The following is a 13,748-nucleotide window of genomic DNA, read 5'->3' on the forward strand; positions in this document are numbered from 1 at the left end:
TTATATCATTGGTCATGTCTGGTGTTCAATACAAAGTCATCAAACTTGCAATGAAACAGAAAAGAAGTCATATTCAGGGGGCGCCTGGGTGGCTCAGTTGGTTGGGCGACTGCCTTCGGCTCAGGTCATGACCCTGGAGTTCTGGGATCGAGTCCCGCATCGGGCTCCCTGCTCGGCGGGGAGTCTGCTTCTCCCTCTGACCCTCCCCCCTCGCATGTGCTCTCTCTCTCATTCTCTCTCTCAAATAAAATAAATAAAATCTTAAAAAAAAAAAAAGAAAAGAAGTCATATTCAGAAAAAAAAAAGTCAACAGGAACCAACCTGGAGATGACTCTGATGTTACAATTAGCAGCTTTTATAAACATGGTCAGGGACTTAGAGGAAAATATGCACCAAATGAATGAACAGATAGGGAGCCTCAGAGGGGAAATAGGATAAAGAGGGCCAAGCGGAAATTCTAAAACTGAAAACCATGATAGCTGAAATGAACAAGTCCCTGGACCCAGTTTAATAGAAGATGCAGGTGGCAGAAGAGGGAGTCACCGACTTAAAGGTCATTCAGCGGAAGGAATATACCCGAAGGAACAGAGAAAAGAACGTGCCAGCAGAGCCTCAGACACGTGGGGCCGTGCCGGGGGGTCCAACATATGTGGAACTGGAGCCCCAGGAGGAGAAGACAGAGAGAATGGGCAGAGGAGAAAAATGGACCAACACAGTGGCCCCAGACTATCTAAGTTCCCAAACGTCTGTGATAAAACTACAAAATGTTGTTGCGAGAAATGAAAGAAGACCTCGTAAATAGTGGTGTATATACTGTGTTCATGGATTGGAAGATGGTATTGTTAAGGTGCCCGGTCCCCCAGCGCGCCTTTTTTTGTTCTTTTTGACAAGATTATTGTAAAGTTTCTACAGAAATACAAAGGACCTTAGAATAGCCTTAAACAATCTCATAAAAGAACAAAGCTAGGAACTTAAACCACCTGGTTTTAGGACTTTCTATTAAAAAACGAAAGTACTCAAAACAAATTGCTTTTGCCACAGGCATAGGTGAGTAGGTCGTCGGAATAGATTATAAAATTCCAGAGTAGACCCACACTTCTGTGGGCAGTGGTTTTGGTCAGATGGCTCTAAGCAATCCAGCGGGAGGGACAAAGTTTTCAAACAATTGACCTGAAACTCCTGAATGTCCCTGAGGAGAAACGGACCTCGATCTCCACCCCACACCGTGCGCGGAAATCTGAGATGGATCAGAGGCCTGAGTGTAAACACCAAAATTATATAGCTCTTTGAAGGAAAAACAGGAGACAAACCTTGGCACCTGGAAAACAATGATTTCTTAGAAAAGATGCAGCGATTTCTTAGATGGGACACAGGATACAGTCAGGACACCATAGGAGAAAAACGTGATTAGTTAGGCTTTTCTTAAATTGAGAATGAATGTTTTTCAAAAGACACCACTAAGAAAATAAGTAGCCAAAGCCAGAGACTGGGAAAAAAATTCACAAAACATACTTGACGAAAAACTTGTATCCAGAATATATAAGGAGCTCCATTTCTTTTTCTAATAAGAAAAAGGCAACTAATTTTTAGAAATGGAGGAAAGTCTTGAACAGGCCTTTCACAAAGGACGATGCACAAATGTCCAGAAGTGCACAGAAAATCCTAAACATTATTAGCCAATCGGGGAAATACAAAATAGGAGTGTAGCCATGTGGGCTGAGGAAGGGGGCTGCCGTACTGGCGGTTGGCTCTCCCTGAACCAGGCGACCTTGAGGCTCCTCTCCAGGCCTACTTTCACTGCTTTTTATTCATTTCATCAGCTCTTAGGATATTTAACTGTCACGGGCCCCCCACCTTCATCCCCCAGCCCATCAGAGCAAAGCCGAAGTCTGTCTTCAGACGGTGGGAATGGCCTCAGCTGCCTTTGAGGTGTCTAATTTAGCAGCCCGAAAACGTCCCTGTCTCCCCTCGGTTCCACACTGTCAGGATTCTTGACAGTGGCTTTGTCACCAGCCTTGCTCTGCTGCACGACAGAAATCGGGGGTGGATCGCACCTGCCAGAAAAAACCCTTGCCGATACTTGCCTGGACACCCAGTAACGTGGCGGGCGGGGTTTCCAGAGCTGTCTCCTTTGGGGACAGCGTCCGGAGAGGCAGGGGAGGTGACTTGGGTCAGCCCGAGTGACCCACCCAGCGGGACGGGCCTCTGAGATGGTGGGTTCCTGCTGGTTCCGAGCGGAGTTTCTGTCACCGTTGGGGCGCTGCCCTGCACTGCGGTGCGGGGCCCCAGGACCACCATCCAGACAGAAACAGCCACGGGGCTCTCTGCCTCCAGGGGTTTGTGAGGTTAGAAAGGATCGCTGTTTTTCAAGTACCTAACAGATGCGCTGGCCCAGAAGGGCTCATCGGTGGGCGGTGGTTACCGAGTCCGTGCGCTGGTCTAGCGCGGTGTGACCTGTCCCCTGCCAGCTTCTGTTCTGTGGACAACGTTGGGCGGCTTCCTCACACCTGGAGGGGCATAGAGTAAAGTACCCAATGCGGCGGCCTCCTCTCCTTCCCTGCTCATCGGCTGCCTGTGGGGGTCTCATCTAGTCAGGAGCTGGCTCACCTACCCCCTGCCTGAGTCCACCCAGAGGGAAGCCCAGATGTGTCACCCCAGTCATGCTCAGTCTCACGGGGAGACACCCAGGGTTTTGGGGAGACCCCTTCTGTCTGGCTGCAGAGGCCTTTCCCGAGTACAAACTCTCCCTCCCTATCTCAGGTAGACCTGGAAAGATCTCTCCCTGCCCCCACCCTCCCAGCCTGTCAGATGACAAGCCGGGTTTGGGATGGGGCTAGAAACCCATTCATAAGAGCTACTGGGTATCATTTCTGCTCTCTCTGTCCCCTGCTGCCCCCGGCCCTGAATTCTGGCCACCCAGTGCCGTGGGGTGGGGAGGTGCTCTGCGGCATCTCCGGGCCTTCTGGAAATTAACTTTGCCAGGTGCCGCTTTGAGCCTGGGCTCTGAGATGTGTCCGAACCCATGCATGGATGGCTCGGGCCTCCAGGGTGGGCTGGCCCCCGAGTACCACCTTGCCCTGAGGATGGGCCCCACAGCAGACTGCAGAGCTGGTCAGCCCTGGGCGCGGGGCACGGTTGCCCCGTTGCATGTGGTTGGATTGGGTCATTTGCTGAGCACCTGCTGTCTATCGGGAACAGTGCTCAGAAGGGGTTAAGAAGTTGGGTTTTGTCCAGGGAAGAGACAGACTCATCCACAGACACTTAGAAAATAATGGGAGATACAGCAAGAGGGATGCACTTGGAGAGAACCGGGGGTGGAGGGGGTGGTCCTGGATCCCAGACTGGGCTGGGGATCCCTGAGGGCCTCCTGGAGGAGGTGTCCTAGGATCCACATCTGGCAAGGCCGAGGGGACAGCCTGCTGGAGTAGAATCAGAGCATGGTCAGGAGCCGAAACAAGGTTGGTTGCAGTATAAAGTGAGTGGTGATTTCCTTACACTCGTTCTTGAAGCTGCATCACAAGCTCCATGTCCCTCTCCACTCACTCAGCTTCCTTACCACCTGGTAGGGAAGGCGTCCATGTGTGAGCTCGGCTCCTTGGCCAGCACACCTCCACTGCAGGCGCCAGGGATGCCCGGGGCGGACCGAGAGCACTCAGGGCTCCAGGTCGTGGGCCTGGCAGCGTGAGTGCCCAGCATCACTACAAGGGTGGAGAAGTGGGGGCGTGGTCACGATAGGTCCTAGAAGTGGGGCAGGCGGAGCATGAGGGGATGCCTGGTGTAAACACAGGGCGGCCCCGGGAGGCAGGTACGCCACCCCGTCTTGTGGACCAGAAGCTGGAGGCCGAGCGGGGGGGGCTCACGGTGGTCCCGAGCAGCCCTGCTGCTCTCCGCGAGGCCCCTGGTGCTGCGTCCCCGCGCCGACCTGGCTGGCCCGGGTTTCCATGCGCCTGACTGGCTCCCCTCCCACGCAGCGAGCATGACCTCGGGGAAGACATCTATGACTGTGTCCCGTGTGAAGACGAGGGGGACGACATCTATGAGGACATTATCAAGGTGGAGGTACGGCAGCCCATGGTAAGCCGCCCCTCACTCGCAGCGTGGCCCCCGCTCCAAGAGCTCAGAGCCCCCGGGGGGCGGGGGGCGCTCCGTGGCAGAGGGAGCTCCCGAGGCTGCACCCCCGCCCTTCCCGGCCCCTGCGGGCTTCCTGCCCATCCTCGGGCCCGGGCCTCCCTACGGGATATGTTCCGAGGGGCCCGGGGTGTGACACTGCTGCCCCGGGATTCTCTGGAGGGTGTGCCAGGTTCCAAGTCCTTCCTGCCTGGGGAGTCTGAAAATAGTGCCTGGGTGCTCAGGCGCCCGGAGCGCGCATCATTTTACTCCTTTGTGCGGAGAGCAAGGAGACCGCTGCTGGCTCAATTAGCCAGCTGTGCGTCTTTTATGTGGCGAGGATATTTATTTCCAGTCGGTGTTGGCTAATAATCTCTCGGACACCGGTTTGCTGCCGGGCGGGCTGATGACCAGCAGCTGCCGTGCAGAGGGTGGGGGTCCTGTTGGACCGGGATGGGGAGGCTGGGGCCCTGGGGGGGGGCAGGCTACAGCCCCCTAGGTCCCCACGCTCCTGGGGGGCAGCCCAAACGCCACTTGCCAACTGTGGAGGCTTTTTTATGCTGTTTGCTTTCCCTGAAGAAAGGGGGGGAGTTTCTCAAGAAGCAAATTCCAGTGTTTTCCTGCGGTGTGGGAGTAACCAGCTGGTGGTGGAGAAACAAAGCTGGGGCGGCGGCTCCCCAGCGAGGCCTTTCAGAGAGGCCTTTCCCGCCCTGGTGGCATCTGCCCTCCACTGGCATCTCGCCCCGAGGAGCACAGAGAAACATGGCAGTGGGCTCACAGCCCCCAGACTCTCTCTTCGGGATGGAATGAGTTTCTCGTTTCACTCCTGAAGCGTCTGAAGGGTCTGAGGGGTCCCCACCATTACCAGGGGCCTCTCCCTGTGACCCCAGGTCTGCCCAGGGCCAATGCTGCCCTTCCCCCAGGCAGCCTTGCAGTGGGGCAGCTCTGCCCCTGAGCCTGTCCGGGGGACCAGTTATGGGGCTGGAAGGCCAAGCCGTTGCCCCGCTGATGGAGACCCTCTGCTTTGCCCTCCTGGAGCTGGCCTGAAAGCCCAGCCAGCCCTCTGGATTTGGGGCCACCTCACTCTCAAGTCCTTTGAAGTTGAGGGTCCTGCGGGGAAAGTGGGAGCAGCGGATGCAGTGGCCCCGGGCCCTCGTCTGGAGGTCCCCTTGCCTCCAGGCTGGAGACGCCCCTGAGAGGCCCCGTCTGTGCCTGGCCTGGTGAGACCCCAGAGTGGGCAGTCCCCAGAGCCTGCTGCTGTCCCTGGTCCTGAAGCACACAGGGCAGGCCCTGGGCTTTTTGCAGGACCTGCGGGGGCTGGGGGCGAGACAGGCTGGCATCCCGCCTGCCCTGCTCTGCCCAGTGTCCTGACTATGCTCCGTGCTGCTCACGAGCTGTCCTGTCAGTCTCTCAGCATGGGCCTCTGGCCCCCTGCCCGTCCTCCAAAATAAAACAGGTTTTACTTCCTCCCCGGTCATGTCTGAGGCTATCTGAACAGTCTAAGTGGAAGGTAGCTGGAGACCTTTCCAAAGCAAGATAAAGCCAGAGGACGGCAGGTGCCACTCTCAGAGCCCACACATGAGGAAGGGCTGGGCGCCGTCCCTCCCCACGCAGCCAGGCTGACACTTGGGCGGGCGGGCCGAGGACTGTGACAGGATCCTGGGGCTGTTGGGTAAATGTGGACAGGCGTCCCTACCTCCCAAGCACAGCTGGATAATGAGCTGACACTGCTAATTGGTTCTCTCTGTGATTTATTTCTCCACGCTTCAGATAAGATACATGCAGGTAAGTGGCAGGTGGAGGGAGGCCCGGGTAAAGACAGCCAGCACCGTCTTCCTCCACCTCGCAGAGCGGTCTCAGATCTCTTGGAAAAAGCCTGGGACCCTGTCCGCAGCGAGATGCTGTCAGGCCCCACAGTCTTACACATGGTTTTAGGGGGATCATGGGCCCCCAATGCCCACCCCCCAAGCCCCGAGAGCAGCAGTGTAGCGTCCAGGCCACAGGGGGCTTGGGAAGGAGCCCTGGGGGGCTTCCTACCTGACCCTGGCCCCCTGGGTGACGTGGCCCCTCTGACGTGTTTCTTTGGAGCCCTCGGCCCCAGCAGACACCTGGGGCGTTTCTTAGGGGAGGACAATGGTGTTAGGGCAGACAGGAGTCCACATGGCATGTCACGTGGCCCAGCCCTGTTTGCCCAGAGCCTCACTTAGGGACCCATGTCGCTCACTCAGCCTAAAAGGACGTGAGGAGAGGGTCTAGAAATCCAGAGAGCCTCTGAACAGTGACCCCACCTGCAGCTTCGTCCCCCATCCCTGTGGCCACAGTCTCCTGGTCAGTCCTACCTCTGGCCACGTTCCCCTCGGAGGTGGGGAGCAGGCCCTGCCGCAGTAGCGTGGCCCTGGTGGCCCCTGCCATTGAGCTGGTCCCTCAGGACCCTAAGTAGAGGCCAGGAGACCCTGGGAAAGCCCAGCCCTGCACTAACAGGTCGATGCTGGGTCGGCCCCTCTGTTGGTGGACACGGGTCCTCAGGGAGCTGGTCAGAGCCTTTCCCTGTGCACACAGTAGGCGCTTTAAGCATGCCCCACCTGCTGTCTATGCTGGAGGGTCTGGCTGCTGAGGGCCCCACGCTGGTCTGGTAAAATTCAGAATAGGGCCACAGGAGCCCAGATTCTAGAAGCTTCCGTGCTTTTCTCCAAGCTGTTGCCAGTCCTCGGGTTCATGCCACGCACACCCCTCAGGGCCTCAGTTTCCTCATCTGCAGAAGTTGGGGGAAGGGTTTGGGCCCCCTTCTGTCTCCTGTCCTGGCCCTCCCTGTCACCCTGGTGACCCCGCGGCCAGGCCTGGCTCACGTCTTGTGTCCTTCCTTTAGAAAATGGGCATGTCCGAGGATGACAAGAGGAACTGCTGCTTACTGGAGATTCAGGAGACCGAGGCCAAGTACTACCGGACCCTGGAGGACATCGAGAAGGTGGGTGCAGGCCCCCACCATCTCCCAGTGCCGCCGGTCCCCTGGGGCGCAGCTGCCACCGGGCACCCCCTGCCCTCCACTCCCCACACAGGCTGCAGGCTCCAGCCTACCAGTGTCCTCGTGGGCTGTCACCCTCGTCTCCGGTCCCACCCCCAGCCCTCGGCCGTCGGCCTGTCCCGGGGCCGTCCTGAGCTTGTCTCTGCGGCTCCTTCCCGCCTAAGGTGGGCATCAGTTTGGCTTCCACTCCTGAGTGCACTGGGCTAAAGCTCCTGATGTATACTCTCTCCTGTAGGCTGGGCGCTAGGTTAAGCGCTTTGTGTATACCTTCTCCCCCAAGGCATTCTCTGCCCTCAGCTTCCCACTCTGTAAATTGGGGTGATAGCAATACGACCCCGTAAGTGGCTGTGAGTGTCCTGCCACCGGGACATAGTCAGGCCCCATGACGTCAGCCTGTGGCACCTCCACAGCAGACCCTGTGCCCCCCTGAATGGCTGGTCAGTCCTCTCTCCCTGCTGGCCTCCTGAGCTCCTCGAGGACCACGGAGGGGCCTGCTCCTGCCCCCACCCTGCTCTGGCCTCCCGTGGACACTGGCTCAAGGACGTTTCCCTGTCACTTGAGAATCCTTGGTGCCAACTGCCCATGCTTACTGGGTAAAAATCCAACATTGCTTTTAAGGGAGAACCTCCCCGGCTCTTCTTTGTCTGTAGTGCCACGGTGGGCTTTCTGGGGGGCCCCTCTTCGGATGGCAGGTTTAGGGCCGTACTCAGGGGTCTGAGTTGGGTGGCAAGTGTGGCTCTGTCCCCTGTCCCCTTGGATGATGTGCTCACCTCTGTGGCCTCAGTTTCCTGAAATGTCTCAAACAGCCATTGCAACACCCACCTCGGGTTGCAGTAAGGTTGAAGTCCAGCCTGTGGGACACCACAGAGCTTTGCCCACGTGGTGGGTGTGGGTGCTTGGCTCCATCGTCCCCAGCCCCACACTTCCATGCTGTAGTCACCCCGCAGAACGAGGCCCACGTCTCCCCAGAATGCACGCATTCTCCAGCGACACCGGGCCCTGGTGGTGCGCCAGGCCTGTGTCACCGCCCCACGGAGAACCCCTGGGCCCTGCACCTTGGTGGGGTCGTCAGAGCCCCCTCCCTCACTGACGGCTGTGGCCTTGAAGGGGGTGGCACCCTCTAGGCGAGCTGACAGTGGGGGCTTCCCTGTTCCAGAACTACATGACCCCCCTGAGGCTGGTACTGAGCCCGGCGGACATGACAGCCATCTTCATCAACCTGGAGGTAAGGGTCCCAGCCCATGGCTCAGCGCCTGCAGCCTCAGGCTCCTAACCAGCTCGGGTGTCAGGCAGGCTCCCACCCGACTGTCCCTGCGGGCCCCGGGGAGCCGCATCCCTGCCAGGTGCATAGTTGGTTGGTGCTAGGGGGTGCTTTTCAGACTGACTGGTAGGAGGGGAGTAGCCACCCTTCCCTCTGAGAACTCTGGCCTCAGGAGACAGGAGGACAAGGTTTCTGTGAGCTTCTCCAGCCTGTTGTCTGTGCTGTGGGTGTCGCTCAGACACACATGCCCTAGAAGAGGTTTAGGTTTTTGTCAGCAGCCGGAGAGAAATGTGTCCCCTCCAGCTCTTTGAGAAGGGCCCCCTACCCGTTCTGCACACGTCTGCACACAGACACGGGAAGGTGATGGCCTCTGAGAGGCTCACCCTGATGTGGTCAGCAGAGCGGGGAGGGGTTGGCGGGAGGCTCCGGAAGTTGCACGCAGGTGGGCTTCCTCCAGGAATGCCTGGTGGGAGCAGCGGCTCCTGCCCGCCTCCCGCGGCCCCCCGTGAGCTCGAGGGGTGGGTGCTGGTCTCCCGGGGGAGGCTGAGCCAGACTCAGGAGGTTCTAGTGCTCTGTGCCCCCTACCTGGAGTTTGTCCTGCCGCGTGTGGTGGCCAGCACAAACGGCCTTGGACAGAGTGGGAGCCGGACCGGGAGCTGTGGGGAGCCCCGGAGTGCTGCCTGCCAGTCGCCCGGCTACTCTGAAATGTGGACAAACATCTGTCCCCACGGAGAGAGCCCGCCTCCAGAGTCCCAGACCAGGGCAGAGCGCCCCTCTGCGCCTGCACACAGCAGGAGGGTAACAAGGGTGCTGGGTGGCAGTAGCCACCCAGGGCCGTTGCAGTCCCATTCTGGCCCCGGGGCCTGCTCTGGGTCGGCTACCCTGTGTCCGGACAGGCCGAGCAGGTCCCTTCAGGAGCCCAGTACTGCAGCACCTTCTAGTGGGATGAGACCCTGGTGTTTGCATGGGGATGCGCGCCTGGCACTGGGCCCCTCACACACGTGTCTGTCATCGCACCAGGAGAGGGCGATTCAGGGGCGCGTGGCCCTTCCGGCCTGGCACACCTGGTCACGCACAGACTGCTGGTTCTTTCCAGGACCTGATCAAGGTGCATCACAGCTTCCTGCGGGCCATTGACGTGTCCATGATGGCAGGGGGCAGCACTCTGGCCAAGGTCTTCCTCGATTTCAAGGAAAGGTGAGTGGCAGGCCCACCTTGCCTGTCCCTCCCGTCTGCAGGGCCTCAGGTTCTGCCCTGGGGACGTGGCTGAGCTGGCCAGTTGGGGTTTACTCGGGTGTGAGTCTCATGGTGAGGTCCTCGAGGGCCGTGGCTGTGGCCCTGCGAACCCCTGTCCTTACTCGTAAACCAAGAGAGCTGCCCACCCTTCCTACCATCACAGCCTAGAGGGGTGACCTCCCCCCCAGCCGGGTCTGGATGGGCGGAGGCCTTCACCAGCTCCCTCTGCCTCTGTGCCCGGGGGTGTTGGTGGCCCAAGGGCGTTCTCACCAGCACAGTGCACCTGCTGTGTGCCCACCCCATGGGCATCCCGCACCTGGGAGAGTCTGCCCCTCAAGCTCTAGGCCTGGGTGGGTGGGGGCATGTGGCAGCCGCTTAAAAGACAGAAGCCAAACCCGCCCCTGCAGGGCTGAGTACGGTGCTTCCAGGGCTCTAGGCTTCCGGGGTTGAGGCCACTTCCCTGCATCCTGTCTGCATCTGTGCCACGTGGTGCCGCCAGGGTCATGCCTGTGCCGCCAACACGGCTTGTCTGTGTCCACTGAAGGGCTTCAGTGGCCGGGCAGGCGGAAGGCCTGGGCCAGGTGGATGGGCTGGGGGGCGCACAGCGGCAGCTGGGGGCACGGCCACTCGGCCGCCCTGGCATAACCCAGCCCCAGCCCCCAGCATGGGGAGACAGCTCTTCCAGTGCCAAGGACGGCGGTCCTGGATCCTCCGATCATGCCCCGGCTTCCTCCAAGTCTCCGTGGCATCGGGGCCAATGTCCACGAAGCCCAAGGGGACGTAGATCCTACACATCAGGCGGCCTCTCTCCTCCCCCCAGCGTCCAGCTGGTCAGGCCGAGTCTAGATGCACAGATGGCCCTGGCCTGCCTACGGCCAGAAATGCGCCTGCAGGGATCGTGCCCCTGAATGAAGCTCCTCTGACCGTCCGGGCCCCTCGTCCAGAACAGGTGTTGTTGATGGAGGAGGGTGACAACTCATTAGAAACCAATACAGGGTCCTTTTTAAAGAAGAGTCACATCACTGTTAGGAGGCCTCCGTGAATCTATTTGGTTGTTGGCTTTAAGCTCCTCTGCCTGTAAGCCCGGTGGGTGGAGAGGTGTGGAGCCACCTTCTGTGCCCCGAAATGTCCTGCCAGAGCCTGGCAGGGGAGGACTGGAGTTCTGGAAGCTTTAAGTAGGTGCAGCTGTCAGGACGGCTCTGCTGTCTCCACCAAGGCCTTGGCCCCCGAATTCCTTCATGGAGCCTGGGCAGCCGCGTCTTTAAAGCTGAGGACAAAGTCTGATGATGTGAGGGCCCGGCCGGATGCCCGGTGCTGCCGGAGTCTCGAGAGGTCCATCGGGAGATGATGCCCTGCCTTCTGTCCTTCAGGCTTTGGAGAAGGCGCCAGAAGGTTCTGTCTTGACGGCTCTTCTGGCCAGCTGCTCATCAGAGCCAGTTGGGAGCTCGTTAAGAATGCCACTTCTGGGGTCCACTCTGCAGGGTGGGAGGGGGAGGTCCCCAGCGGCTGTTTGGGAGCCTGGGTCCATCTCGTCCTCATCTGCGGGGAGACTGTCAGGTGACCGTCAGCTCGGATCATGCGCCCTCCCGGTCAGGCAGCCCATCCCCAGGCTGGATTCCAGATGCCCCCGCCTATGAGCCCCTGAAGGGCTTCCCCTGCATGCCCTGTGACTCAGGCAGGGACCCCTGAGCCCGCTTTCTAGGGGCCATGCGCTGGGCATCATCAGTAGGGAGGCGTGAGGGAGCAGGAAGTGCCCGACGCAGGGCGCAGATGTGAGTCCGCTGGCGGGCCCCAGGGGCCAGGAGAAGGCTGGCTCCCTTACCTGCCCCCTGCCCCAGCAACGTTTTCCTCTCACCTGGCTGCAAGCCCTTGTGCGGGGGGAGCCAACTCAGGCTGGAGCTGTCAGATGCCCCCTCGCCCTGGTGGCAGGCCCATTGCATGCTTCTCCTGTATCCTGGGGAGCCCGAGCAGGGCTGCTTCTGAAGCCCGTGGACCCCCCCCCCCCCAGGGCAGTAGTGGCAGGCCGCATGGCCAGGGTACTGACGGACGACCTGCCCTTCCCTGGGAACCTCCGTGTCCTGGGCCTGCCCTAACAAGGCCACTGGCCTCTGCACACAGCTTTGGGCCTCACTGGCTCTCAGGCCTTGCTCCCACTGGGATGACCATCGTTTCTGCCCAGCAAGGCCTCAGGGGCCGGACCCTTGAGTCGGGGGCCACTTGGGGAGGGGCCTGGCTACATCCCATCAGAGTTCATGTGCCCAGTCCCTTAGTCTGTCTCTGTGTCTGTATTTTCTGCCCCTCTGCCTCCTTATTTCTGCACCTATGATCCTGCAGTTCATCTACATACCGATTCCACAAGCATTTATAGAGTGCCTGCTGTGTACAGAACAGCCTCGGCTCTCACTGGGCAGGGAGGGACAGGAAGGGACAGGAAGCAAGTTCACAAAGGAAACGAGAGGACGGGAAGAGGGAGAGGAACAGGGTGCTGAGGACAAGGGTGAGAAGCAGCGAGCCGTGAGGTGCGGGGAGCAGAAGCTGCTAGGAAGGCCCCTGGGTGAGGCCGGAGCAGGACTGTTCGGGAACCCGCAGAGGCCAGAGGAGCAAGTGTGAATTGGTCAAGAGGAGATTGTCTAAAGCCTGGCTTGAGGCTTCTGTGGGAGGCTGGAAAGCGAAGAGTTTAGATTTTTTTTTTTTTATAAGGGCAGGAGGAAGCCACTGAGGAATTCTCATGGCAAGATCCTGGCAGCTCATCACAGATGGAGGCTAGAGTAGCATCCAGGTGTGGTATGACCAGTGCCAAGTGGCAGAAGAAAATCACCTCCCTCTTTTTGGAGCGAATACTTCCATTAATATAGCCTCAGTCCTCAGACAAGGCAGATGGTGGTCCTCTTAGCCTTGGCCTGAGGGGACAAGTCCCGCGCAGTAGGAAGTGGGACTTGGGGAAGATTTGCGTTTTGCAGATGTGGATGTAACAAAGAGCCACGTGGTTTTTATCTGTGGCTGGGGTTGGCCAAGCTGGGTCAGTGGGCTCAGGCTAAAGGACTACCAGTGGAACTGGCCACAGGGACTTTGTGGTCCAGCTAGAAGGCAGGGGTCTAGCTCTTAGCAGGAACTCCCTGGAGCTTAGCACAAGTGCTTCTAGGAATGGCAGCCATCAGAGTGAGATGAAAGGCAAGTCCCCGTCCGCCCGAGGACCCAGGAGTGTTTAGAGAGAAGGGCTTTGCCACAGCTGAGCACTCTGTGCTCTGTGCTTTCCGGCTGCTCAGGGTGTCGGGCTGGGTGATGCTGGCCTCTGGTTGTGGCTGTCGCCCGTGGGCTGGGGTCTCAGGGAGGCTGGGTGATCCCCGTCGATGCTTGCAGGAAGAGAGCCCACCCATATCCAGGCTCCTCTAGCCCCTGTGAGGTTCTGCACAGAGGCCTCATCTGGCAGGGCTGCCTGGGACCCTCTGACCGGAGAGGCCTTTGGCCCTGCTCCTCCCAAGCCTCCTTGCCCAGATGGGGAAATCAGGGATTGGAACAGCTTTGGCGACTTGGCCGTGGTCCCGGCTCAGTCCCATGTCGTCCGTGCATACCCGGCAGCACCCCCTGTGTCCGGGCCCCGGGCACTGTGAGAGTTTGGAGTTCTGTGACGGGACGGAGTGATGCAGTCAGGAGATGGGCAGGTCGTGCCCCCCCCATAGGTGCACGTATGCCCCCCTGTAGTGGGATCCGAGTTGCGTGTTCAGGAAGTTACACGACATAGTCATACAGACACACACCGCGCTTGCATCAAATACCTGCCCGCTTGTGAGGGAGGGACCCAGAGGCTGATGCCACGCATTCGGAGGACGGAACGAGATGCCCTGGTGTGCCGAGCTGGTGGGGAAGGCAGGCACAAATGGGGCGGGAACACCGGACACGCGCCACTGGGGCGTCTTCAACACGGCAGAGAGCTACCCCCCAGCGGTCTCCCACACGCGGGCAGTGAGCCAGGGCCCAGGACACCGCCTCAGCGCCTTGCCTGGGGCCCCGGTGGCCGAGGCGGCCTGTTTTTGCAGGTGCCCCACTGAGACCTCGATCTGTGAATGAAGTCCCGTATGTGTTGCTTTACTTCGAAAAGTTGGATAAGGTTCCTCAATAGCA

General features: G+C 59.4%; 1 protein-coding gene across 1 annotated transcript in view; it reads left to right on the forward strand.

Moving 5' to 3' along the window:
- VAV2 (vav guanine nucleotide exchange factor 2) overlaps positions 1–13,748 on the forward strand; it is a 151,029-nt gene that overhangs the window by 104,399 nt on the left and 32,882 nt on the right. The window contains exons 6-9 of the mRNA XM_073889918.1: positions 3,972–4,074; positions 6,974–7,072; positions 8,286–8,354; positions 9,487–9,587. Coding sequence (XP_073746019.1) covers positions 3,972–4,074; positions 6,974–7,072; positions 8,286–8,354; positions 9,487–9,587 — 372 coding nt within the window. The remainder of the gene's footprint in view (positions 1–3,971; positions 4,075–6,973; positions 7,073–8,285; positions 8,355–9,486; positions 9,588–13,748) is intronic.

The sequence above is a fragment of the Callorhinus ursinus genome, unplaced genomic scaffold (assembly GCF_003265705.2).
Source record: "Callorhinus ursinus isolate GAN/ISIS: 27379988/994484 unplaced genomic scaffold, GSC_fseal_2.0 scaffold122, whole genome shotgun sequence".
In the NCBI taxonomy this organism is placed as follows: domain Eukaryota; kingdom Metazoa; phylum Chordata; class Mammalia; order Carnivora; family Otariidae; genus Callorhinus; species Callorhinus ursinus.